Source organism: Furipterus horrens, unplaced genomic scaffold (assembly GCF_987537825.1).
Source record: "Furipterus horrens unplaced genomic scaffold, mFurHor1.1.pri manual_scaffold_9, whole genome shotgun sequence".
Classification (NCBI taxonomy): domain Eukaryota; kingdom Metazoa; phylum Chordata; class Mammalia; order Chiroptera; family Furipteridae; genus Furipterus; species Furipterus horrens.
In genome coordinates this window covers 71,707,583-71,735,264 of record NW_028327179.1, presented here as the reverse complement: position 1 = coordinate 71,735,264, position 27,682 = coordinate 71,707,583, and the positions used below count along the sequence as shown (strand labels likewise).

At 39.3% G+C, this 27,682-nt stretch overlaps 1 protein-coding gene across 5 annotated transcripts in view; it reads right to left on the bottom strand.

The window, feature by feature from the left end:
- Window positions 1–27,682, bottom strand: part of ST7 (suppression of tumorigenicity 7) — a 348,571-nt gene that overhangs the window by 51,670 nt on the left and 269,219 nt on the right. For all 5 annotated transcript variants that reach the window (XR_016513065.1, XR_016513066.1, XM_090287402.1 and 2 more), the window contains one exon: window positions 16,140–16,254. Coding sequence is in view for 3 of the 5 variants with exons in the window: in XM_090287402.1 (XP_090143528.1) it covers window positions 16,140–16,254 (115 nt within the window). In the remaining 2 variants the exon portion in view is untranslated. The remainder of the gene's footprint in view (window positions 1–16,139; window positions 16,255–27,682) is intronic.

The following is a 27,682-nucleotide window of genomic DNA, read 5'->3' as shown; positions in this document are numbered from 1 at the left end:
GAAGGCATTGGCAAGAAATATTCAAAGTGATGAAAAGCAAGGACTTATAACCAAGATTACTTTACCCAGCAAAGCTATCACTTAAAATCAAAGGATAGGTAAAGAGCTTCCAGGACAAGAAAAAGCTAAAGGAGTTCATCACTATACCAGGCCAGTATTATAAGAAATTTAAAAAAGTCTTTTTTAAGAAGAACAAAAGATCAAAAATATGAATGATAAAATGTAAATAAATACATATCTACCAACAATTACTTTAAATGCAAATGGATTAAATGTTCTAATCAAAACATTAATGGATACTGAATGAATAATAAAACAAGATCCTTATATATACTGTCTGCAAGAGACTCACTTCAGATGGAAAGACACACAGACTGAAAGTAAAAAGATGAAAAAAGACATTTCATTAAAACAGAATAGACAAACAAAAAGTTGGGATAGCAATACTTATACCAGACAAAAAAAAAAAAAAAGATTAAAAAAAAAAGGCTATATATAACAAGACACAAAGAAAGACCCAACAATTCCACTTCTGGGGTATTTATCGAAAAAAAACCCAAAATACTAAATTGAAAAGACAAACGCAGCCATTATGGTCTGTGTCAGAGGGCCTTTCTCTGGCTGGAGAGGAATGTTGCCTTGGTAAATTACTATAACTGGGCAATAAGAATTACTAAAAAGACAACGTAAATTTAGAGTGTTTGTCCATGTGCCAACTATGTAAATTACAGATGTATGCATTAATAAAATGTCTTCTTTCATCATCAGAGACAACAGAAGATTCTTATGCATACAGTCTTCACTGAAATAACATTTATTATCAGAACTCCTATTCATTGCATGCATAGCATGACAGTGAATCATTTTGTAACCTCAAAGACCTAGTTCTCTTGACAGATCTACCTCTTAGTTTCCAAGCTTGCAAGGCACCCGGTGCAAAACTATACAGGACCATAGTTTCTTAGTGACTTGTGCATACCAGCCTGAAGCCATAGTGATGATAATTATTTTCTTCTTATTTGTCGAATTTATTTTTATTTTTGTTTTGAATTTTTCAATTAGTTTGTTTTCAATATTATTTTGCATTGGCTTCAGGTGTACAGCTTAGTGATTAGACAATCATAGTGTTCCTCTTGATATTTCCAGTATCCAACTTGCACCATATGTAGTTAACACAGTATTATTGATGATATTCCCTGTGCTGTACTTCACATCCCTGTGACTATTTTTGTAACTACTGGGACTACTCCCAGTCCCAAAACTCCCACTCCTCTGGCAACCATCAGTCTGTTCTCTGTATCTAGGAGTCTGTTTCAATTTTGTTTGTTCATTTATTACGTTTTACATTGCACATATGAGTCAATTTATATATTATCTGTCTTTCTCTGTCTTATTTCATTGAATATAATATCCTCTAGGTCCATCCATGCCGTCGCAAATAGTAGTATTTCATTCTTCTTGTATGGCCAAGTAATATTCCATTGTATATATGTACCTCAGCTTTTTTATCCACTCGTCCATCGATGAACACTTGGGCCAAAGTTTTTGCACAGCAAAGGAAATCATCAAAAAAACAAAAAGACAATCTACTAAATGAGAAAACATTTACCAATAACACATCTGATAATGGGTTAATATCCAAAATTTATAAAGAACTCATACTACTCAGCATAAAAAAAAAAACCAATTTAAAAGACACTCTCTTAAGAGGATATACAGATGGCCAATAGATATATGAAAATATGTCTATTAATAGACACTCTCCAAAGAGGACATATAGATGGCAAACAGACATATGAAAAGATTCTCAATGTCACTAATTGGCAGAGAAATGCAAATTAAAACCTCAATGAGATATCAAAAAAATTAAAAATGGAACTGCTTATGACCCAGAAATTCCAATTCTGGGGATTTATCCAAAGAAATTCAACACACTAATTCGAAAGAATATATACACCCTATGTTCACCGCAGCATTACTTACAATTGTTTTCTTTTTTGAAGCAGCAATGTGATTCATTTGCCCATTTTTTACACAAGAATTTACTTCAACATCTGCCTGGTATCCTTACCTTTTCCATAATAGCCAACCCAAGGAAGGGTACTAGACTAGGCTCAGAGTCTGTTACCAGGGACTGACAGCATTTCAATCCTTTCTCAAATGCAGCCTAATTTTGCAGTGGGTGTATCTCAGAAGCTGCTTGTGCTGGTGGCACCAAATTATGTATGTACTTGACTGAAAAGCACTGTTTTGTTGGTCTGGATAGCCTGATGCTGATAACCTGAGTAGAGATTTTACTCACTGGTCCTCCTGGCATCTCAAATCCCTCTTATTCTTCCTGTTCCTCAAGTGAATGGAAAAGAGCCTAACCAAAATACAGGGTATCCAGTGATCATGTCAAAGGAACTGTGATGATAAGTTGAATACCTTGTGCTAGTTATAAGGCATTGGGCAATGAACAGGTTTATGAAATTTTTACTTAAATATAACTACATGTTGACTTTGCAAACTAATATAATCAAAAAGCTTATTCTCATAAGTAAGGGAAGGGTTTAGTCAAAGAACCTGTATAAAAGACTCATGGACATGGACAACGGGGAGGGATATGATTGAGGGAGAGGGGGTGGGTTGGGTGGGGGAGAGAAATTAGGGGAAAAGGGGACAACTGTAATTGAAAAACCAAAAAAAAAAAAAAAAAAAGAAAGAAAAAAGCTTATTCTCAACATAGAGTGATTACCTAATACATTAAGAACTTGTTTTCAATTTCCTGAGATAACAGTATTTTCCCCAATATTAGAAATATGTCCTGTCCTTAAAAGTATACCGTTTTCACAATACCAGATGGCAAATAACAATGCTAATTTAAGATGGCCTTGATATTATCAGTAAAAATGGTCTTGATATAGTCATTGCATTTATATAACATTCGTGACTGCAAAAGACATCAGTTGTCCATCACAGGGAAGTTGTTTTCCCCTAATTTAGGGCAATCACTAACTGGCCTAATGGAATAAATATCCAAAAGGGCTTGGACTTGTATTTACATCGGTACAAACTGTCCCAAGACTGCAACAATTTGTCTTTTGATCAGGAGTAAAAATCCCTGGCATTTTTCTATGAGCTTTCCAAAAGTGCAAGAATTGTTGTAGATAGAACTAAGCATTTCTGTTCTTATCAAATATCAATTCATAGGTCCTATTAGATCCATAATTGATTCTGAAACAGGCCATAGCATTGCTTTTTGGGGGGAACAAGCCTGAGCTCTTAATCTCATATTTTAACTGACAATTTTAGACAAAATTAATTGAGAATTGTGGTAAAGTTCAGGAGTGGTAATCTTGGCTCTATATTATAGCTAATAGTTACTGAACACTTACTGTGTGCTCCACACTATTCTAAACACTTAACATAGATTAACTGCTTTAGTCCTCATAACAAATTCCCAGCTGGGTGATCTTGAGTAAGTTACTTAGCCTTTTTAAGCTTCCATTCCATTTTCTGAGAAAGAAACCAAGGCTTGAAAAGTTAAGTAATTTGCTGAATTCACTCTGCCAGTGGGGCAGAGCTGCGCTTGATCTCAGCAGGCTGCCACCAAGGCTGGACTCTTCACCATCACCAGTGACTACCTTTGTATCCCTAAAAGATAGACAGAAACAGATGCTCCCAAAGGTAGCTTACAGCATTCACATTCACATTCTTACTTGTTCTATGAGATTCTTCTAAAATTGGAATGTGCAAATGATAATAAATAAGACAAACATGAGTTCTTCTCCACATTACCACCCTAATCTTTGAGACTTAAGCTTTCAACCTGGGTAGCCTAAAAACTTCTTTGAAAGGCAATCTAAAGCTTGTAACAACTTCCATAATGCCTTCTAAAAGAAGGTTCTGATAACTCAATAATCTTAAAAACATTTCTGTCTTTATAGCCAATGTACGACTGGAGAAAAAAAAGAGAAGATAAATCTCAAAATAATTGAACACCACGCATAAAATCCCCTTTGTGACTCAAGAAATCAGACACAAGTTGATTGAAGATGGAAAATCATATTTGAAGATAGTTTCAGAAAGACAAGCAAAGGTAGACATACCCCGTTCTCAAGGAATGATTAAAAAGGTATCTTAAAAGACAATTTGGCATTGCTGAAATTCTGTACCACAGCTCCAGCCTGCCTGATTCTCGCCTTTGTAAAGAGAAAGAGGCAGAGTAAGTCCCTCCAGTAAGGCTTATGTTTATGGAAAACACACAGGCTTTTAGATCCAGACAGACCTGGATTTGAATCCCAATTCTGCAGTTTTAAAGGATTATATGGGCTTGAATATTATTTAAATTCACAAGCCTTATTTTCTATATCTGCTAAAATAGAATAGTTACCTCCTTGCAAGGTTATTGTGAGGGTTAAAGGTAATGTGTATAACATACTTGGCACATGATAGTTTCTTAATAAACTGCAGCTAATAATAACAACAACCATGTTAATAAAAACAATAAATAAAATATTACTAACAGCAGACCATGGAAGTGTGATGGTTAACTCTCTAGGCCTGGAGTCAGACCACCTTAGTTTTTATCCTGGCTTTCTTCTCTTCATTGAGTTCACCTCTTATTGGAAAACAAATGTTCTCAGTTTATCTCTTTCTTAATATAAGATGTTCATGGCTTTACTTGGACAACTGAGGCTTTTAATCTGAACAAGTGACTTAACTTGTCTCTGCACCACTTACCACAGCTGTATAGGAGGGCTCATAATAGTATCTACCTCATATGCTTTGTTGGGAATAAATGAGTTTGTCCATGTGGAGCTTAGAATTATGTCTGACCCTGACACATTATAAGAATGGAATAAATGCTAGTTATTGCTGCTGCTGTTATTTTAGTCATTGTGTGAAGCACACTCCAAAACCAGGACAAACCACCTGGATGAAAACTACTCACCCATAATGTTTGTTAATGAATTGAAAATGAGAGAGTATGAAACCTTCTGAGGATGGCAAGATAGCATTTCAGACTAATGACTGGAATAGAGAAGTTAGCTCAAGGGCAAAATCAAAAGTAGACTGCAGATTATAAGGATGTGTGACCAAATAACTGGTAATCCTTCTAGGGACCCAGGGCTTCCAAAGTACTTCACTTTAAAAGGAGTTTGTGAATGTCACTTTTAAAACTCAAAGCCAAACACACACACACCAAAAAACTGAAGAAATATGAGGAAAAGGGATACATGTTGCCTTCCTCCTTCCCTCAGAATACGATGTTTCCACATACCTTCTCCCTGTGCCTTAATCTTTCTAAATCCATTTTGCAAAGATCAAAAAAGCAGCACTAATCCCATTGTGTCAGTTCCCGACACACTACTTAAAAAATTCAGCCACCTACCAAAAGTAATAAGGGATTGCTGTTCCCATTCACAACCCAAGAAACAACTACTCAACCAGAGCATTCCAATTTGTGAAGATAGCACAAAATCCTGTTGCTTTGGGTATGACTCTATGGAGAGGCATGAAGAGTCTGGGATTCAAAGTGCTGTCTCCAGCATCTCATGGATTAGAAGTGTGACATCTGAACCAGGGTGAAGAACAGGGCACCCGTACTTGTTGTCTATACTCTAAGCCCTCTAAAGCACCCACTTCCTCACACAGGGCCAGAAAATGGGACAACTCAGTAGAGGTCCTTTGGGTCTCCAAGGAAAAGCAGCAGGGATGAACCTGAAAGAGCCCATTTTATGGAATCATGTGAGAAACAAGAGGCAGGTTTTTAATAATCTTGTGTGGTTGTAGCTCAGTCCTCAAGAACAGTAACTTCATTATATTTCTACTGTAAATGACACAGGCCTGAGTCAAGTCCTCACCAAAACACACTTCAGAATTCAGTACGGGTTAGGTCATCTGCAGTCTATTGACAACTGCTGAACTCAAAACCCCTAATGAGGCATCTCAGCAACAGTACGTATCCTGCCACTAATGAGGCTCTTTTTCCATGAATAATGAACAAGAACATCATCTCTGTTGCCAGGTATACAACATAAACAAAGCTCAACACAAGAGTCTTGGTATGGTGAGTTTGTCCATTTACAAAAAGGAATTTTGCAATGTGTGAGCCAAATTCTAGTAGAGGGTGGGACAGCTGTTGTAACAAATAATGTGAACATATGTTATCAGAGTCTAGTAAATCAGCTTTCTGTTGTAAAACAGAGGTGGTGCAGTGGGATAGAGAGAGATGACAGAGAGCTCCGAATGAGTTCATTTCTTTATTTTACAATCTGTCTTATAACACAAAGCTGATGATTTCTCTAATAAACTGAGATTTTCATGAAGGAGCCTTAAGAGATTTGAGAACTCAAAGGCTCTATTGGTTAAATTTTTTTTTATCAGGTTGAGTACAGGTTAGCACTGGGGATAAGAACACTGGAATCTTGCTATGGCACTGATGGCTAAAGGGTGGCACTTGGAAAAGTGCATGGGCACCTGAACCCAAATGCATGGGACTGGGTTCCTTTGGTACCAAATGTGTGAACATTTTGCCTGTAAGGTAGTCTCATGGCTTAGACTCCCAAAGTCAGCCAAACAGAGAACAAAAGTGAGCTGATGTGAAGGCCAAACAGTCTTCATTTTGTTTACTACAAAGTGTGCCACAAATACTTTTCTCTTTCTCTAAAATCACTTCTGTGCTAGGTAGCGTGTATCCTGTGATACACAGTGCTGTGTTTGCATAAGCCAAGAGATGCCATCACTGCAGAGGGCTTTCAGGTTCCATCATTTTGAGCAAGAATTAACAACAAAACAAAACAAATACAGCGTTACAATGCTTCAGTTTCCCCCTCTGTAGAGGCTAACAACTACAGCCTATTTCAGAGATTTCTCATGAAGAACTATGTGTCAAAAACAAAACTTAAATGATACAGTTTGCTCTATATGTTTGATAAATTCCTGGAAATTTTGACTTGAATAATGTGTTCAATGCACTTAAAACACTAAAGAAAGAATATTTTATAAAGTACAAAATGATTATGTAATATAAGTAATTACTCCCTAACATCCCTTTTATAAGTAATCATGTTTATTTAGGAAAAGAGTTAGTGAAATAAGACAGAATAGTATGAAATTCTGTAGAGATTTCAGTCGCCATGTCATGGCAGGTAATATGTGGATAATTTTTGTACAATTGATCAAATAGTGATTCACAGACAATGGTAGCAGAAGTAGAAGAGTTTTCAAATCTCTAGCCTGTGTCAGTTTATTTTTCTGGCTTATTAAGAACAGGCAAAATGAAATAAGCTCACGGGTGAGTAACCAGAATGGCTGAAGGACTTCAAAGTCCCTCATGTAAAGAAACGAGGGTATTTTTCTGGCCTAGATGGAGGCATAGACCAACACACTCTGTCTCCCTCCACAACTAAGAAGGATCACAACTACCGCAAAACCAAAAATAATAAGTTCCAGAAAATAAAGCTACATGGAAGTCCAATGTATGAAGTCATAAACAAGTGGTGCTCGTCTGGATGGGTAGGAAGTGCGAGCCCGCGGCTGAGAAAGATCAAGCTGTACTAGAGGCAGCAGCCGCAGCAGTGAACAGCGTGACCCGGTAAGCAGACACCTTTATTTTGAGGGGAGGAGAGAAGCACCTGGGAGCTGGCCAGGCTGCAGACCAGATCCGTCGGCTCGCGATTCCAATGCCCGGGAAGGCAGACCCCATTGGGAGGAGGCTCCTGGTTCCCCAGCGGAGAGTAACAGCAGGAATCCATCTTGGACCCCCGCCCCCACGCAAAGCACCACAGTGTGGTGAGAAAGGTCGCCAGGTTGTGACAAGCACATGGGGCTCCGCCCAATATAGCGTAGGAGGTGTGACAGCGCCTCACCCAAGAAGGAAAGATAAACAAAATGGTCAGAATGGCAGAATTAATGATTGAAATATCAATCACACAGCTAACAAAAAACACAAATAAAGGCCTTGACCAATGAACAAATAGTGAATCTTGCTGAGGCTCAGTTCAGAGCTATAGTCATAAGGCAGCTTACAGACCTAACAGCAGGGCTGAATCAAGACAAGGAAGGAATGAAGGCTAGTCCTGCTGAAATGAACAAAAATACATACAAGACAAGTGGTGAGGAAGGGAAAGCCATGGATCAAATCAACAAATCAGAACATAGGGTGGGAACAAACAGTCAACCAGTGCAGAAGGAGGAAACAAAAAGCGAGAAATATGAGGAGAGGCTCAGAAACCTCTGGGACAGCTAGAAGCTAACGAACATTCGAATTATAGAATTGCCAGAGGGTGAAGAAGGAGAAGTAGAAATTGAAAAATTATGTGAAAAAACAATGAAGCAGAACTTCCCTAACTTGGGGAAGGAAATAAACTTACAGGTCCAGGAAGCACAGAGTTCTGGATAGGCTGGACCCAGGGAGGACCACACCAAGACACATTATCATCAAAATGTCAAAAATTAAAAGATAAAAAGAGAATCTTAAAAGCAGCAAGAGAGGAGAGAAGAATTATGTACAAAGGGGTCCCAATTAGACTACCAGCTGATTTCTCAAAGGAGACTTTACAGGCAAGAAGGAATTGGCAAGAAATATTCAAAGTAATGAAAATAAAAAACTTAGAACCACGATTACTCTATCCAGTGAAGCTGTCATTCAGAATATAAGGGCAGAGGAAGTATTTCCAGGACAAAGTAAAACTGAAGGAGTTTGTTAGATCCAAACCACTGTTATATGAAATGTTACAGGGACTTGTTTAGAAGAAGGAGGATCAAAACTATGAACATTAAAATGAAAACTGTATCACAACAACCAACTACAGAAGCTAGGGAATCGAAACAAAGGCAAACTAAGTAGGCAATGAGAGTGGAAAAAAATTATAGGTATGGGGAACATATCGGGGGGAGGTCAGCAGGGAGGGGGGAGGGGGGAAAGGGAGGGAGATGATGCAGGAATTAAGAAGCATAGAAGGAGGGAGTAGAGTAGACAGGAAGATGTTGAGAAGAACCATATGCACAACCAATGGGCATGGACACTAAGTGGGGGGAGGACAACTAGAGGGCGGGGGGGAACAGAGGAGAAAGAAATTGGGACAACTGTAAAAGCATAATCAATAAAATTTTAAAAAATTGAAAAAAAAGAACAATTCAAAAAAAAAAAGAAAGAAAGAAAGAAACGAGGGTATTCGAACAGGGATCCAAGATGGCTGCAGAGTAGCTGGAAGCTCTGCCCACTGACTCCCAGACCAGAACCGGTCCAGCAGCCTAACCACTGAGTAATCAACTTAAGGATCCGGCAGCATGTGAGAGCATGAGTGAGTGAGCGTGTGTGTGGTGGAGAGCGCAGGAAATCGGAGGGAGTGGGCAAGGGCCTACCTGACTGCAGGGCACCCAGGAGCCAGCAGCCTGGGCTCTCCAAGCAGAGCAACTGCTGTCACTGTGGCCCAAACCAGAACTTTCAGCTGCGCAGAGCCAAGGCTGCTATGGATGTACACAGGAGCCATGAGCGCCGGGGCAGAGAGAGATGACCAGAGAGATGCTGGCTCCAGAAACAGCGTGGTGGGAGCAGGTCTGCCCCAGGCTGAAAATCTCTGGAGGGAGCAGGGACAGCACCCCACCACTGCCCTGTGTTATATAGTACAGCTGCAAGGTTTTTCCCAACGCTATCCTGGAAAGATCCAGAGAGAAACTTTATCTTACACTATCAGAGGCTCTGACAGGCGGTGGCCAAGCCTGACCATGACAGACTGTGATTTTTGGGAAGGAGGACCATGAGGAGAACAGGCCCCTCAGGGATTGGTGCTGCAGTATGGGGACCACACAGAAACTTTTAAAAGGGGAGCTGAGGCAAGACCTGAGACTTGGTAGGAACCCAAGGTGTGCATGTGCATGGGCATAGCGTCTCTGCTAACAGAGAACTCAGGGGGATAAAGTCACACTGAAGAGTCTGTGGGTCCTGCCCAGCAAGGCTGGTGAGAAGGGGCCTGTTCAGAGCAGAGCATGCAGGCCCAATCCTCCTGCGAGACAGAGGCAGGCTGGCATCTGAAAGGCCAGGAGACAAATGCCTGAGATTCGCTGCAGCCAGCCAGATCCCTTCATAGACAGGTGAGCCCAACCCCAACCTGTGGGTTTACAGGCTCTGCAGACCAGTGAGGCCAGGATCAGGAGCATCCTGCTGGGTACATTTCCACAGGGGAAAGATTAAAAAGCTCTGAAAGGGCCCTTCAGCAGATACCACAAGCTATACTGATCCTCGGGCCCTGATCTACTAAACCCAGTAGAGCAGAGAGAATGGAGACAGGCATAATAAGAGGGGTTTAGGGCCTCACCCTGCCTCAGCATCCAGACAGAGCTGCTGTCTGCACCAAGCAGGAAAGAGCTGCCCCTTTTACACAGATTGACCCCTCACAGGAAATGGACAACTAATTCACCAGAAACTATACATTATTGGAAAGAATCTGGGACAGACTAAGACTTGTGGTGACAGATAGGGAAACACTCCTGACATCTTCCCTGAATAGTGAAGAATGAATAGTGCCTCCTGGGAGTAACCCAGGGTATCTACCCACCCAATTGCATCAGAGGTCCCTTGTGGAGGCAGGTGGAGAAGGTACTAGAAGTCCTCTCTGGCCAATAAAGGAACCTCTCCTGGGCCTAAGGCAGAAAACCTGAATAAACTAACCGATAACAACTAGTGAAACTGAAGCAGCAAAGAACTCCCAGACAACAAAAGCCCTGGACTAGACGACTTCACGAGCGAATTTTAGCAAGCAGTTAGGGGAGAGCCAACTCCTATCCTCCTCAAACTATTGCAGAAAATTCAAGAAGAGGGAAGACTCCTAAACTCTTTCTATGAGGCCAGTATTACCCTAATTCCAAAACCATGTAAAGAAGCCACAGGCCAATATCACTGATGAATATAGGTGCTAAAATCCTCAACGAATTTTGTCAAACCAGATCCAGCAATACATTAAAAAGATAACACTGGGGAACACAATTTTTGGTGAGTTAGATCTGACACTAACTTTTGGGTTTTCTCTGTCACATCAACTTTTTAAGATACAGGATACCCTTCCTTTGTTTCAAACATCATACAAAATATACAACAAAGGAAAACAAAGAAAAAATTACCTGAATAGACTGTTTATTTAGAGTTATTTTATTCATATAAAGGCTCTATATTGTTACTATAAGTCAAATTGTGTACAAGTAGTAAAGTTATGCTACCAAACATACATATTAAGGTATTTTAAACCTTTTCAAATGACAGGCTAGGAAATGCCAAAATGAGATACTTGAAACCGTCTCCTTCAGTTGGCAAAGCTTTCACAAATTGCTTCATGAGACCCAGTTTTACATGAGGAGGTGGGAATATAATGTTCCTTCTATCAACAAGTGGCTCATGTAGAACGTTTGGATCACCAGGTTTGAGGTCAGATCTTGGATGCAAATTCAACTCCACCCAATGCTTCTCACAAGCTCTGCTGTCCCACATACACAGAAAACAGGGATACTTGGGTGTATCCGTGTTGCTGACCAAGAAGGAAGCAGATCATATGAAGGCCAACACAGATGATCGAATTGTGCTTGTGATATTGCAACAGATCAATGACTCTCTTTATGTCTTCATATTCTTCATGAAAACAAACTGAATGGCCAATTGGGACAGCACGAAATAAATTGCCATTGTGAAGGAGGACATACTTCAAGCTCTGCTTTGAGCTATCGATGAACAGTCACCATTCAGTTGCATTATAGATTGGAATTCCCAATTCCTCCATTAAACCATGTATGCTATGGCAATACACAAAGCCACCGTCATTTCCAAAGTACAGCAGAAATGCACTTTCTCTTGCTCCTTTTTCAAGCAAGTTTTTCTCATGCAGTCTTGATGCTAGGAGTTCTGAAGCCCTTTTGGATAGTCCCAAATCTTATGCCAAATCATTCAATGCATGCTGATCAAATCCCTTACGAACTCAGTCATCTTCAATTTCAAAATCTTCATCGTTGCTGCCACTTAGTTCTTCACCATACTCCTGTTTTTTGAAAGAGGGTAGTTCAATGAAAACTGGCACTGGGATTTCAGCTGAATGAGGCACTGGGTGTATAGCTGATGGTAGAATAGGATACTCTATTTTACAGTTATTTTTCTTGTTATAACCTGATGTTTTCACTACACAAAAGTAACAGTCACTTGAATGATCTCTGGGCTCTCGCCAAACCATAGGTATACCAAATGGCAATTTATCATGTGTTCCCTTCATCCACATCTGTAAACTCTCAACACACTGCTTGCACACCTTGTGAGGAGCCTAAAACTTATCTCAATCACCAAGTTTTACTTTAAAATATGCAAAATAGGCTTGCCTGACAAATGCACTGATGTTTGTCCTTTGACTGGGAATGGTGAAACTGCCACAGATATAACAAAACAAATCAGGGTTGTTTAGGCACTTATGATGAGAAAAAGCAGAGGCAGACATGATCTGAAGGAAAGGAAGTAAGTACATATGTAAATAAAAAATATCCCTGGCTGCTGTGGCTCAGTGGATTGAGTGTCGTCCTGCGAGCCAAGTGTTGCTGGTTCGATTCCCAGTCAGGGCACATGACTAGGTTGCACATCAGGTCCCCAGTTGGGGGCGCGAGTGAGAGGCAACCACACAGTGATGTTTCTCTCCCTCTCTTTCTCCTTTCCCCTCTCTCTAAAAATAAATAAATAAACAAATAAATTATTTAAAAAAATAAAAAATAAATTCTGCTAACTCCATGTATACAGACAAGAACTCGGACTATACTTGGAATACGATTCATTATATAGAGTGGCACACAACCTGTCACCACACTGTCTCATGTGTAACTGAATAGCCTAGAGAAGTATGAACCTGTTGCTGGTCTCCAAGGTCATTCCCAACCCCTCCCCAGGCGAGGGTGGTTTGTTCACAGCCAATAGGAGAGCACTAGTGCTTCCCTTGATCCAGGCACAATCCAGCTTAGAGTGGTCACATTAAGATAAGCTGTACAGAAAAACCTTGACGTGATAGAAGAAAACTAACTGCAGTTTTGAAATCAGCATGCCTATTCTAGTCTAAAACAGCTGAAAAATTGAACTCAACAGGAATTATGTTAAAAATTGTTCCCCTGTGTAATACACCATGATCAAGTGGGATTCATCCCAGGGATTCAAGGATGGTATAATATTCCTAAATCAATAAACATAATACACCACATAAACAAAATGAAAGACAGAAATCACATGATCATATCAATAGATGCTGAAAAAGCATTCAATAAAATACAGTACCCATTTATGATAAAAAACACTCAGCAATGTGGGAGTAGAGGCAGCATACCTCTAAAGGCCATATTACAAGAAACCTACAAACAACATCATGCTCAACAGCCAAAAACTAAAAGCTTCCGCCTAAGATCAGTAACAAAACAAGGGTGTCCGCTTTTACCACTTTTATTCACATAGTATTGGAAGTTCTAGCCACAGCAAAAAACAAGAAAAAGAAATCAAAGGCATCCAAATTGGGAAGGAGAAAGTAAAACTGTCACTATTAGCAGATGACATGATAGTGGACAAAGAAATCCCTTTAGACTACCAAAAAACTACTCAACCTAAGAAGTAAACTTGATGAAATAATGGAATACAATGTCAATATTCAAAAATTGAAGGCATTTTTGTACACCAACAATAAAACATCAGAAACAGAAACTGGGGGTAAAATCCCATTTACTATAGCAACAAGAAAAATAAAGTACCTAGGAATAAATTTAACCAAGGAGGTAAAAGAAGTATGCTCAGAAAACTACTGAACACTGAAGAAAGCAATTAAGGAAGATACAAAGAAATGGAAGCATATACCATGTTCATGGATTGGAAGAATTAACATCATTAAAGTGTCCATTCTACCCAAAGCTATAAATAGATTCAAAGCAATATGTATTAAAACACCAATGACATATTTCACAGATTTAAAACAAGTATTTCAAAAATTTATATGGGACCAAGAATGACCTCAAATAGCCTCAGCAATCCTGAGAAAGAACCAAGTAAGAGGAATCAAAATACCTGATATCAAACTATACTACAAGGGCATCGTAATCAAAACAGTCTGGTACTGGCATAAGAACAGACACATTGAACAAAAGAACAGAATAGAGAGCCCAGAATTAAACTCATCTCTCTATGATCAATTAATATTTGACAAAGGGAGCAGGAGCATAAAATAAAATACAAATACCCTCTTTAATAAATGGTGTTGGGAGATCTGGATAGGTACATGCAAAAAAATTTAAACTAGATCACCAACTTAAACCATACACCAGAATAAACTCAAGATGGATAAAAGACTTAAATGTAAGCCATGACACCGTAAATGTTTTAGAGGAAAACATAGGCAGTAAAATTTCAGCTATCACACGCAGCAATATTTTCACCAGTGTAGCTCCCAGGGCAAGGGAAATAAAGCAAAAATAAACAAACAAGACTATACCAAACTAAAAAGCACCTGCTTGGCTAAAGAAAACATCATCAAAATGAAAAGGGAACCAACTGTATGGGAAAACATATTTGCCAATGATACCTCAGACAAGGGTTTGATCTCCAAGATATATAAAGAACTCATACAACTCAACACCAGGAAGACAGACAATCCAATTGAAAAATGGGCAAAGGAACTGAACAGACATTTCTCCAAGGAGGACATATAGAGGGCTCATAGACATATGAAAGGATTCTCAACCTCACTAGCCATCAGAGAGATGCAAACCCATGAGATACCACCTCACACTGGTCAGAATGACTATCATTAATAAATCAATAAACAACAAGTGCCTGTGAGGATGTGGAGTAAAGGGAACCCCAGTGCACTGTTGTTGGGAATGCAGACTGGTGCAGCAACTATGGAAAACAGTATGAAATTTCCTCAAAAAACTAAAAACGGAATTGCCTTTTGACCCAGTGATTCTACTGCTGGGATTATACTGGAAGAATCCTGAAACACCAATTCAAAAGAACCAGTGCACCCCTATGTTCATAGCAATGTTAGTTACAATAGCCAAGTGCTGGTAATAGCCTAAGTGCTCATCAGCAAATGAGTGGATCAAAAATCTGTGGTACATTTACACAATGAAATACTACGCAGCAGAAAGAAAGAAGGAATCTCATACCTTTCACAACAGCATGGATGGAACTGGAGAATATTATGCTAAGTGAAATGAGCCAGGCAATAAAAGACAAATACCATATGATCTCACCTATAAGAGGAACCTAACGAATAAAACAAACAAACGAGAAAAATAGAACCAGAGGCATAGAAACCAGGAACAGATTGACAGTGACCAGAGGGCAGGACCAAGGAAGATAATGGTGGAAAGAAGGGGAAGGGCCTAGTTAAGGAACAAGTATAAATGATCCATAGACATGGACAACAGAGTGGGGATTGAATTCTGGCAGCAGGGGCTAGGCGGGGCAGGGGAGAACAATGGGGAAAATATTGGGACAATTGTAATAGGACAATAAAAAAAATGTAGTTAAAAAATAAAATAAAATAAAAACTGTGTTAAAAAAATAAAAAATATTTGCTAGTATCAACATAAAACATAAAAAAAAAAAAAAATGAGGATATTCTGATAATGAGGAGAAGACCTAGGATGAAGGGGACATGAGTTTATCTTCAAATGTTTACTGAGTTATTCAAGGTCTGGAACAAGATCTACTAGCTGTTCAAAACTGCTTCAAAGGATCAACATGACCAACAGGTAGTGGTCAGTCAACTGATGTGAGGGTCATAGCAGGAGCCTGAACATCAGTGCTATCCCAGCAGGGTCTGTGCTGCCTGCAGAGGTTCTGAGTGATTCCTGGCCATGGAGGTAATAAAGCGGAACACACATAAATCTTGTTGACAGGGAGAGTGTGAGGGGAACCTGCTGGCAGGGAAGAAAAGGAATGTGTCATGTGACACTGAACATTTCTGGCTCCCACTAACCATTAAATTCTAAGATTCTATAAATACCATCATAAAACTGTTGATAAAAATTCTCTAAGAGAATAGTTATCAAAGTGCTATGCTATTTAAAATGATCCTTCCAATCTAATCATTAAAATACATCAAAAAGAGGAATACTCAAGTAGATAAACAGATCCAAGGACTTACCATCATACTTTGCTAAGACTGCCTGAACATCAGCATATGCTTGTAGTTCCAGAAGGGCTTCTAAAAGATTTTCGTGGATGTTGAACATGCTTAACAAGGGAAACTCCTTCATTAACTAGGAAAGAAGAAACCAAGGAATAATTAACTATACTTCTCATTAAAAATTATAACTAATATTTAATTGTGATATATTTATGTAATATAAACATATAATGTAATTTTTAGGAGTACAGTTAATATTGAATTATAAGCATTCACACCAATTATTATTTTGTAAATCATTAAATGTTTAAATTTTTCCTACTACAGTATTCCCTCACTTATCACAGGTATTACATTCTATACCCCCCTGCAATGTGTGAAAATCCACAAAGTAGGGAACCTTATATTTATTTTAGTATTTATATATATTTTAAGGATTTATAAACCCTTCCCACACACTTACAAACTGTTCCCAGTCCCTCATCAACCTTTCCCACTCCCTTATTAACCTTTTCCACACTTTTATAAACACTACCTATGTTCTTAAACATATTCTACACTCTTAAACCTATGTAACTTTAACAACATACGTATACAGTACCGCAAAATCCCGCGATATAGTGAAAAATATGCGATAAATAATTAAATATAGTATTTTTTAAAATCCCACAATACAGTGAGGCCATGATATAGAGAGGGACTACTGTATTTTGGAAAAATGGCAACTTTGAATTTGTGAGAACCTAAGGTGGAAAACAATCCAAAAGAGGGGGTTTCATAAAAACTGAGGGAGATGCTTATGGGTAGTGCTCAGTAATTTTGAAATACCATATAGGCCAAGTAAAGTGAAGGTTGAAAACTATCTCTCAAGTGTTAACAGTTAAACATCATGAAAAACAGTTTGGATGGAAGCTAGAGAACAGAAAGGGAAGTAAGCGGGCCTACTGACAAAGTTAAGGAGGAAATGTAGGTAAAGAACAAAGGTGATATGGATTGAGAAAATATGTAGGTAGTGAAGGGGAGTGGTAGCCCTTGCCTGCTGCCCTCAATAAAACAGGAACCAAGATCAGTTTCTGAGACTGAAGGAATAAGTGGCAGGGAGGAAGTTTGAAGATGAGGGTATAAGTGCAGAATAGCCACAAAGGGGAGAACTACTTAGGGAAATATTCAAAGATTGCCAAAGCCATCTTGAGGACCTAAGAAATTAGAGACAATGAATTTATAGAGGCTACAATTGGCATGATTGTCAAGTTTTAGCTGACAGCAGTCCAGGTCCAGTAGCAAAGATGTCAAATGAGTTAGGCTGAGCCTAGGCAAACTGAATTAGAGTCAATGAAAAGTCAAGGAGCAAGAGAGTTAACAAGAATGGTGAAAGAAAAATTAAAAGAATGAATGGCCTTAATTTAAGTTCTAGGCAGGAAGGGAGAAAGAGAGGTCCAAAAGGAATTAAAAAATAGAATACTGAACTTCACTGGAAAGCAAAGAGAAATAAGAAAGGACCAACATTTCAGAGTAAAAACTTTATCTTAAAGAAAGGTAAATCTCATCTTAATGGAAAGATAACCAGGTTCTTTCTAAAGAAAAATTATATAGATGTAAGATATGTGTATATATCATCTATTTAATCTTCTACATGAATAACTGTTTTCTAATATAACACAATAATCTAAAAAAAGTGATAACTTTTTGACATACCATTATTAAAGCAATTATGCTGAGAGAAATAATACTCAAAAATAGGCTAATTCACCTTTAAGCAAGACACCACTGGATACATTGCATTGACTATCACTTCTTACATTAGAAACATTTGCCATATTGTTTTGTTTTATAAAGCCAAGAATCATTTAGCATAGCTCTAAAAATAATTTTCTGCAGCCCCAAAGAGCATTACATTACTAAGGAAAAACATCTATCAAAATGATTATGTGTTCAATAAGACTATCTGAACCCTCTAGAGACACCATGCAGTATTTTTATTGCCTGTCAAGTAAGTGAGTAAGACTATACCACACATTGTTGATGTTCTGTAATCAATAAGAGTATTTCTTGTTCTGGTTACTTTGATTCTAGTTGACATCACCCTTTGATTTTTTTTTCCTCCTAATTAGAGCTTGTTAGAATTAAAGCCCTCAGTCATTCAGCATTTGGCAACACAATAAAGACATTCTCTAAACTGCAACATTTAAACATTTACCATTTTTGACCACTTCTTCAGGTAAAGGTCAAACTTCAAGGACACAAGTCATATTCTGCAATTTTTTTTTTATATTCTGCAATTTAAAAACTGCAATTCCAAATATTAGTATGTTGAAGCTTAAAAACTGAGAGGAGTCCCATTAAAATCCAGCGAGACTATATGAACAAACATGGACGTTTTGGCTTGTCGAAGCCAAACTTGAAGAAAGATCCTAGGACCTTGGGCAGCTATTTGGACAGAGATTATAATGTGCCCCCCCCCCCAAAAAAAATTTTAAAAATCACCAACAAAAGGACTTTAATCATAGTGATGGAGGGGCAACTGAAGTCATATGACAATTTAGAAATCTAGCTTTCTTTGTTTAATAAAGAAAAAGTGAACTTCTGCTGCCTGCTGCCCCATCTCACTTCAGCTATTATCTTATCCTCTCTAGCCTTTCACAAGCTGTATTAGAAAAAAACCATGAACACGACTCCCTCAGCTCTCTTTACTCCTCACCATACAGCTACGATCTGGCTTCCAACCCCACAATTCCTCTGAATCTGCTCATCCCACATTTACAGGTGACTTAAATTCCTCCGGTCCTTTTCCTACTTGACCTCTGCAATATTTGAAAGTATGATGACTTCTTCTTTGAAGTTCTTGTCTCTCTGGGCTTCCTCGACACCATTCTCTTCTGGTTTTCTTCTGGTTATCTCTTAGCTCCTTCTCCAGTTTCCCATTTGTCAGCTACTTAGAAGTAGTCTCTCTGGTTATGTCCCAAGTACTCTTATAAACACCCTGATCTATAGAACTACTTTCGTGATCAGGGTCTCAATACCACTATCTTTGTCGGGCTAGCTCCCCAACCCTCACATCCTGCTCTGACCTCTCTCCTAAACAATTATATTAGGTCAATTTATAAACTATCTCCCTGACAGTTTTACCTGATACACCTAATATTGGGTTCATTAATCCTTCCTCCCCTATCCAACCCTTCAAACCTGTTCTTCACCCTTGGTATTTCTGACCTTGGAGAAGAAAACCATTTCCCTGTTGCCCTCTTTGCCCTACCTGCAACAGCACTTTGAGGTCCCTAAACACCTGAATTAATATGTAAAAATTGCCAATAGCTTTCATCGGGTTCACAGAAAGCTGTTACACACCCAAACAACAAACAAGCAAACATGAGGGTTAAGAATCATTACCATCTCCTCGTTTCTCTGACCTTGCTGCTAATACCTTAGTTTATGCTTGGCCTAAATTGCTCTTCTTGCCTCTGGATCACCTCTTTCCAATCCACTCTTCACAATATTGTCATAACAGCTTTTCAAATATACACACTGGAGTCCATCACGCCCCTGTTTAACAGGCAACTACAGACATGGCTGGACTGATCCCAAGGAAATCAGCAGATGTGAATACAAATTTACAAATATTATTTATAATAGTTAAAAATGCAAGCAACTTAAAATTTAACCCATTATGAGACATTTAAGTATAAGATATAGTCATATTTTTGGCTATAACTGTCAAATAATTTTTAATGTCATGGCCTGGGAAATGCTGACATACAAAGTTACATTAGAAAAAGCAGGATGCAAATTATATTGTGCAGTAAGGTCATGCTTTTATATACATATATATATATATTTATTTATAGAAACACACTTGGTAAAAAATGAACAAATGCTTTAACAGTGGTTATTTCTGGTTAGTGAGATTAAAAGTGAGTTTTATTTCTTCCTTCATACTGTTCATATGTTCTAATACTTTTAAATAAGTATATGTACATCTATAAATTGGGCAGGAAATACTATATATATATATACATATATATATATTCTCATCAAAGTCAGGATATAAAATGCTTAGCACGGCAAACACAGCTCCTTATGACAAGTCCCTGTCCACTGCACCAGCCTCATCTGTAGCCACTTTACTGTACACACACCACACTCTCACCACAGAACAACTTTCAGTTTCTTAAACAGGCCACATTTACTCATGTTTCTATCTCCACACTCCCTCTCCCCTTGGGTGCTCTCCCTCTGCCTCCTTATTCCATCTGGCCAGCTCTCCAACTTCCAAGAACCTACCCTTTGACTCCTGGCCTGTTGCCTCTACCTGCCAGGTTAAGTACTCCTGCCCCAAATTCCCAGAGTCCATGTCACAATGATCTATGGTCCATCTTTCCATGATCCTGAGAAGAGTGTGAGAGCAGGAAGTCTTTCTTATTAATAGATTCTTGGTCACTAACTGACTCATCACAGGTGCTCAATACATATTTCATGAATGGAATGCTTTTTAAAGTACTCTTCCTTTGGAGTCCACATTATATGTGTGCTGCCACAGGCTTATGTCAGACCTTTGGGTTACATATCCCTGAAATTGTTCCTCTACCTTTTAAAATCTTCCAATGACCTTCCACTATCTATACCTTGAAAAAGGTACAGCTAGAACCCATCACCTTTGCCTTAATGTAAGGAAGAATTTTCCTACACTTAGAGCTGCCTGAAAATGGAATTGATGGTCTAGAGATGTCTCCATCACTGGAACTATTCATATAGAGAAAAGCCAGTCACTGAACAGGAACTTTTTAAATTAAAAAAAAAAAAAGGCCCAGAATGTTTCCAGTCCTGTAATTCCAGGGGAAAACTTCCCAGCCCCTTAACATAACTCTCAGGCCCTCCCTCAGCTCAGTGCCAGACCCTTCTTGCCTCTTCTGTTTTCTATAAGGTTAAAATTCTAGCCTTTCAGACTAGACTATTATCCACCATTCCCAGAATTCTTTCTCCAGTTACTAGTCACTGTGTTTTTGCTCAAAATGTTCTCACCACCTGGAATACCTTTTCCCTTCATTGACAAGGCAGCCTGTCAAAATCACCCCACCCTCCAAAGCCCAGATCAAATGCCACCTCCTCAAGTCAAAGCATCATTAAAATGAGAGCCAGCAGAGCCCATGGAGATCACCCAAGCACCCTCCTTGGTTTACCAACTCAGTCCTTCCCACCCTTGTTCCACCAAAAAACAATGACAGCTGAAAATATAAGTGATTCAGCCAAAGTTAGTTATGGGACCATGAATCAAGCCTAGTCATCCGTTTTGATTCCAAATTTTAGCATATCAGAACCCCAGTCTCTGGGCTGCCAACTCAGGAGAACTAACCCATTTTACTTATGCTTCTCTGCTACACTTACATATCTGATGTGTATAGTGTTTACAGACTGTAAGAAGACAGCTGAGGAAAGAGCCCTATATTTAGAGTTATTCCTGCCACTTACTAACTGTGTGATTTTGTACAAATTACTTAACCTCTGTGAGCCTGGATTCCCTCATCTTCTAGGTCTCAGCTCATATGGCATCTTTTCAGACTCTCTATCACCCTATCTAATATGGTCATCCCACTCACATCCCCATTTTCCATTGCTTCTATCACATTCTGAAATCATCTTATTTATGTGGCTACATATTAGATAATGTAATAAGAAAACAAAATAAGAATTAAACAAAGTTATAGTAGGTAATACTACTATTACAAGGGTCAGAAAATTTTTTTTTGTAAAGAGCCAAAGAGTAAATTATTTGGGGCTTTGCAAGCCATATGGTCTCTTTTGCAACTACTCAATTCTGACATTGCAGTGTGAAAGCAGTCATAAACAGTACATAGATGAATGAGTGACGATATGTTCCAATTAAACTTTACAGCCCTGGCCGGTGTGGCTCAGTTGGTTGGAAAGTCATCCCATACACCAGAAGGTTGCGGGTTTGATCCCTGTTCCAGGTACAAACAATCCCCAGTGCAGGCATGCGATCCCCAGTCTGGGTGTGTCTGGGAGGCAATCAATTGATGCTTCCCTCTCACATCGAAGCTTCTCTCTCTCCCTTCCTCTCTCTCTAAAAGCAATGGGAAAAAATGTCCTTGAATGAGCATTTAAAAACAAAACGAAACTTTACTTATAAAAAACAGGCTGAAGCCAAGATTTGGCCCACAGGCCCTTGTTTGCTAATCCCTGGTTAAAAATGTTTTTATAAAATGTTACATAGTGATATATTTGAAAAACATACATATCTTATACACATTTGGTTTGGTAGACCCTGGTAAAATTGAAAAAGACCTACCCTCTAACTCAACACTTTTTCTCCAGCTCCCTTCCCTAGACTCTATTCACAAAGGTTTCTGAAGAGTCTCATACTAGGCTATCCACACAAGATGGGGAGTACTGTCATAAACAGCGGAGTGGATAGATCAATGAGGTACACACACATATGACAAAATGCAACTTAGCAGGCAAAAGGACTAAATTAAGATTTGTATATTTTAATGTAGACAAATATCAAGCAGTTTTGAGTGAAAAAATAAAACTCTGTAGGGAAATACATTGCAGAATATGATACAATTTACTTAAGTTTTAAAATGCATACAAAACAATTCTACACATCACTTATGGGTATTTATCATATTATAAAAATGAGAACACCAACTTGGTGGTACCTCAAGGGAGGTAAATGGTGTGAGTGGTGATCACATGGGGGCTATGGCTTTATATTTTTATTTCAATATATTTTAATCAATATATTTTATTGATTATGCTATTACAGTTGTCACTATATTTTCCCCTTTGCCCCCCTCCATATGGTACCCTCCCTCTGGCAATCTCCCACCCCCTTAGTTCATGTCCATGGGTCATGCATATAAGCTCTTTGGCTAATGCATTTCCTACACTGTTCTTAACATTCTGCTGTCTATTCTATACCTACCAATTGTACTTCTTAATCCCTGCACCTTTTCCCCCATTCTCCTTCTTCCCCCTCCCAGCTAATAACCCTCCAAATGATCTCTAAATCTATGATTCTGTTTCTGTTCTGCTTGTTTGCTTAGTTTATTTTTTAGATTCAATTGTTGATAGTTGTGAATTTATTGCCATTATTATGTTCATAGTTTTGATCTATGTAAGTCCCTTTAACATTTCATGTAATAATGGCTTGGTGATAATAAATTCCTTTTAGTTTTACCTCATCTGGAGAGCACTTTTTATCTGCCCTTCCATTCTAAATGGAATAGAGTAATTTTGGTTGTAGGTCCTTGCTTTTCATCACTTTGAACACTTCTTGCTGATCCCTTCTTGCCTGTAGTGGCTTTTGAGAAATCAGCTGACAGTCTTATAGGCACTCCTTTGTAGGTAACTCTCTGCTTTTCTATTGCTGCTATTAAGATTCTCTCTTTATCTTTAATCTTTGGCATTTTAATTACGATGTGTCTTGGTGTAGTCCTCTTTGGGTCTAGCTTCTTTGGGACTCTCTGTACTTCCTGGACCTGTATGTCTATTTCCTTTGCCAAATTAGGGAAGTTTTCCTTCATTACTTTTTCACATAAGCTTGCAATTTCTTGTTCTTCCTCTTCTCCTTATGGCATCCCTATGATTTGGATGTTGGCACGTTTAAAGTTATCCCAGAGGCTCCCAAGCCTCTCCTCATTTTTTTCAATTCTTGTTTCCTCCTTCTGTACTGGTTGGCTGTTTATTTCTTCCTTATGTTCCAAATCATTGATTTGAACCCCGGTTTCTTTCCCTTCACCATTGGTTTCGTGTGGATTTTCCTTCATTTCACTTAGCATAGTCTTCACTTCTTCCTTTCTGCATTTGCTGTACTTAAGCATGTCTGTCAAGTCTGTGATCATCTTTAACACCAGTGTTTTGAACTCTGCATATGTTAGGTTGGCTATCTCCTCGTCTGTGAGGTTGGCTATCTCCTCATCACTTAGTTCTTCCACTGGAACCTTGATCTGTTCCCTCTTTTGGGCCATACTTCTCTGTCTCCTCATTTTGACAGGCTCCTGTGTTTGTTTGCCTCTGTGTCTTAGGTAGAGCTCTCACATCTGTTATGTTGTGACAGGCAAAGCCGTAGGTTTTTATCAGTATGGGGTGGCCCGTTTCACTATGTTGTGGCGCTGTATGTGGGGGAGGGGTCTGAGAGGGAACAATGCTGCTTGCCCAGCACTCACCCCTTTTCCAGGCACTTCTCCCACTTTCCGTATGGGACTGGCACCCCTCTAGCTGTTACCCTGGCCATCATTCCCAGAGTAGGTGGGTTTGCAGAACTTCTAACACCTTGGGGGCCCTTTAAGTAAGCGGACTCTGCTGAGAGACAGGCAGTTTCTTCCTCCACCCCAACCCCGACTGATTTTCACAGTCAGAAGCAATGAGGCTTTATTTCCCCTGGCACTGGAACTGTGAGCTGTGCAGTCTGGTCTGGTGCTGGGAGCACTTCCCAGGTGTCCCTCCCTACTTTTTAAAACATGTGACTGTGCTTTGCCCTTGCCTACCACTGCCCCTGCTGCTGCTGCCGCCACACTGCTTCCTCTCTGCCCTGGTTCCACCCCTTTCACTTGCCTGCATGAGTATTTCTTCTTCACATCTTTGTTTGTTGGACTTCCATGAAGCTCGATTTTCTGAAACTTTGGTTGCCTCTAGTTTTGAGATAGTTGTGTTCCTTCTTAGTTGTGGAGGGAGATGCAGCCTGTCTCTCTTGGCCTCCACCTTGGCCGGAAGTCTCTCTCGTTGCTTTTAAGATACTCTCTTTATCTTTAACCTTTGGCATTTTAATTATGATATGATTGGTGTGGTCCTCTTTGGGTTCAATTTGTCTGAGATCTCTGTGCTTCCTGGACTTGTATATCTATTTCCTTCACCAAATTAGGGAAGTTTTCTTTCATTATTTTTTCAAATAAGTTTTCACTTGCTTTTTCTCTTCTCCTTCTAGCACGCCTATGATTTGAATATTGGTACATCTGAAATTGTCCCAGAAGCCTCTTAGCCTATCCTTGTTTATTTTGGATTCTTTTTTCTTCTTGCTGTTCTGACTGAATGTTTTCTTCTTCCCTGTGTTTCAAATCATTGATTTGATTTTTGGCTTCATCCACTACACTGTTGATTACCTGTAGATTTTTCTTTATTTCGCTAAGTGTAACCTTCATTTCTGCCTGGGTCTTTTTTTTTTTTTTTTTTTTTTTTTTTTTTTATGCTGTTGAAGTACCTGATGAGTTTCTTGAGCATCCTAATAACCAACATTTTGAACTTTGTATCTGATAGAATGATTATCTCCATTTGTTTAGCGGTTTTTCTGGAATTTTGTTCTGTTCTTTCATTTCAACCATATATCTTTGTCTTCTCATTTTGGCAGCCTCCCTGTGTTTGTTTCTATGTTTACGTAGAACTGTTTTGACTCTCTGTCTTAGGAGCATGACCTAGTGTAGAAAAGCATACCAGTAAATTGGATAGGGTGGAGCCTTAGATACATGCCTAGGTATGTGCCAGAGTGGGACATCCTACATAAACCAGGTTGACGAAGTCCCTGCTCTGTGGGTCTGTGTGGGGGAGGGCTCAGAAAGGGGACAGTGATGCTGCCTGGCCTCTGGAGTTTTGTCTGGGAAGAAGCTGTCCCCTGGCATTCACCCTAATGCCAGATACTTCAATTTCTCCCCATATGCCATTGCTGCCCATCCAGCTGTTGCCCCGGTGCTAAGCCCAGAGGCAGTGAGCCTGCTTAAGTCCTGTCTGTTGTGGGTCTTTTAAGAGACTCCTGAGAATCCCGCGGTTTCTTCCACTGCCTCAACCCCAACTGGTTTTTACAGCCAGAAGACTTATCTTTCTGGCACTGGAACCCTGGGCTGGATGGTCTGGTGTGGGGCTGGGATGCCTTGCTCCTGAGGTATCCCTCCTGATGTTTATCCACCATATGTGGGTGTGGGACTGCCTGTTCTGCATCTCCGTTTTGCTGCGCTTCTCTGTGTGTCTTCCATCTCCACCCCTCCTATCCGTCTATATATAAGTGGCTTCTTTAATTTTTTAGTTGTTGGACTTTCATACAGCTCAATTTTCTGATGATTCTGGGTTATATTTGTTTTGTAGTCTAGTTGTGATTTTTGGTGTGGTTGTGTGAGGAGGCAAGCCATGTTTACTACCTGTGCCTCCATCTTGACTGGAAGTCTCTGTTTTACTTATGTTCACTAAAAAAGGTGAACAAAGATGACCAAAAAGTTTTAATTAATTATTAAGTTATTACTATTTATGGTAGTGGGGCTGTTTTTAATATTTTATATATATATCTTTAAGTCACTTCCTCAAATATAGGATGTACTTTTCTATGGTAATTCCTCAAGCCATGAAGAGTTCAATGTTTCATCATTTAGATTTTGATTTGTTTTCCTATTTTCTAAATGCCTTTAAGACAAAATTCTTTTTTTTCCATTGTGACTTTGACTCTGTAGCTCCTTAAAATATTGCTAGAGCCTTTAAAAATAGGTCAGTGTCTGACTACACCACATGTAGAGAATTTCCTCAAAAAATAATTTGATCTAATAGATTTTAATACAATGTATTTGAATTCTGTAGTGATATCAAGTTAATAATTGCTGATCTCAGATGAACCACAGCTTAGACACTCTTTAACTCTTCTTCTGAGTTCCAGAGAGCAGACTCACTGACGGATGTAGTGAAAGGAATTATAAAAACTATTACTTCACCTTGAAGAAATCTTCAGAGTTAAACTGACTATAACGTAAGCTCCTTCCCTTTTTACCACTTAACACTGAGGCAGAGATTAGGCTTAGATAAGACTACCTAATAAGAAAATTCTGTCATAAAATTCCTGCTTGTTCCCTCTCTCCAGGACCATTTCAAAGATTCCTGTGGCACACTGACTTCAAAATAAAAGAGAAGGCACTGGGGCAGCTGGAAAGGTGGCACATATAGAAGTCAAGAGCATCACTGCCTTTGGAAGGATCTGAGTTCACATATTCAGGGACAGTAGAGGTTTTTAGCACAAGGTGAATTGATTTGTGTGTGTATGTGTGTGTGTGTGTGTGTGCAAAACAAGGATAACTCCCAGCTCACAGTGCACCCAAACATAACATGGGGGCTTCATTATCCTTACATAATACCATTAAGATAGGTATACTACGATTACTAGACTTCCGGCCAAGATGGAGGCTTAGACGGACACGCTCGGTCTCCCTCCACAACTAGAGAGGAATACAACTACTTCAAAACAAAAGATAACTAGAAATTCCAGAAAATAAAACTACACGGAAGCCCAACGTATGAAGTTATAAACCATCGGCGCCCTTTGGGCAGGTAAGAGCGAAAGTGGGTGGTGCTGTTTGCGGTTGCACCAGGGACAGCGGCAGGGAGAACAATCCCAGAGGCAGGGAGGACAATCCCAGCTGCAGGGAGAACAAACCCGGCTGCAGTCGAACCCCCAGCAGCTTGCAACCCCAACGCTGGGGAAAGCAGCCACCACATCGCCTTGAACAGTGAGGCCCAGAGGGCGGGAGGACGGATCCCGGTCCCCTAGTGGAATAACTGTGTGAATCCATCTTGGA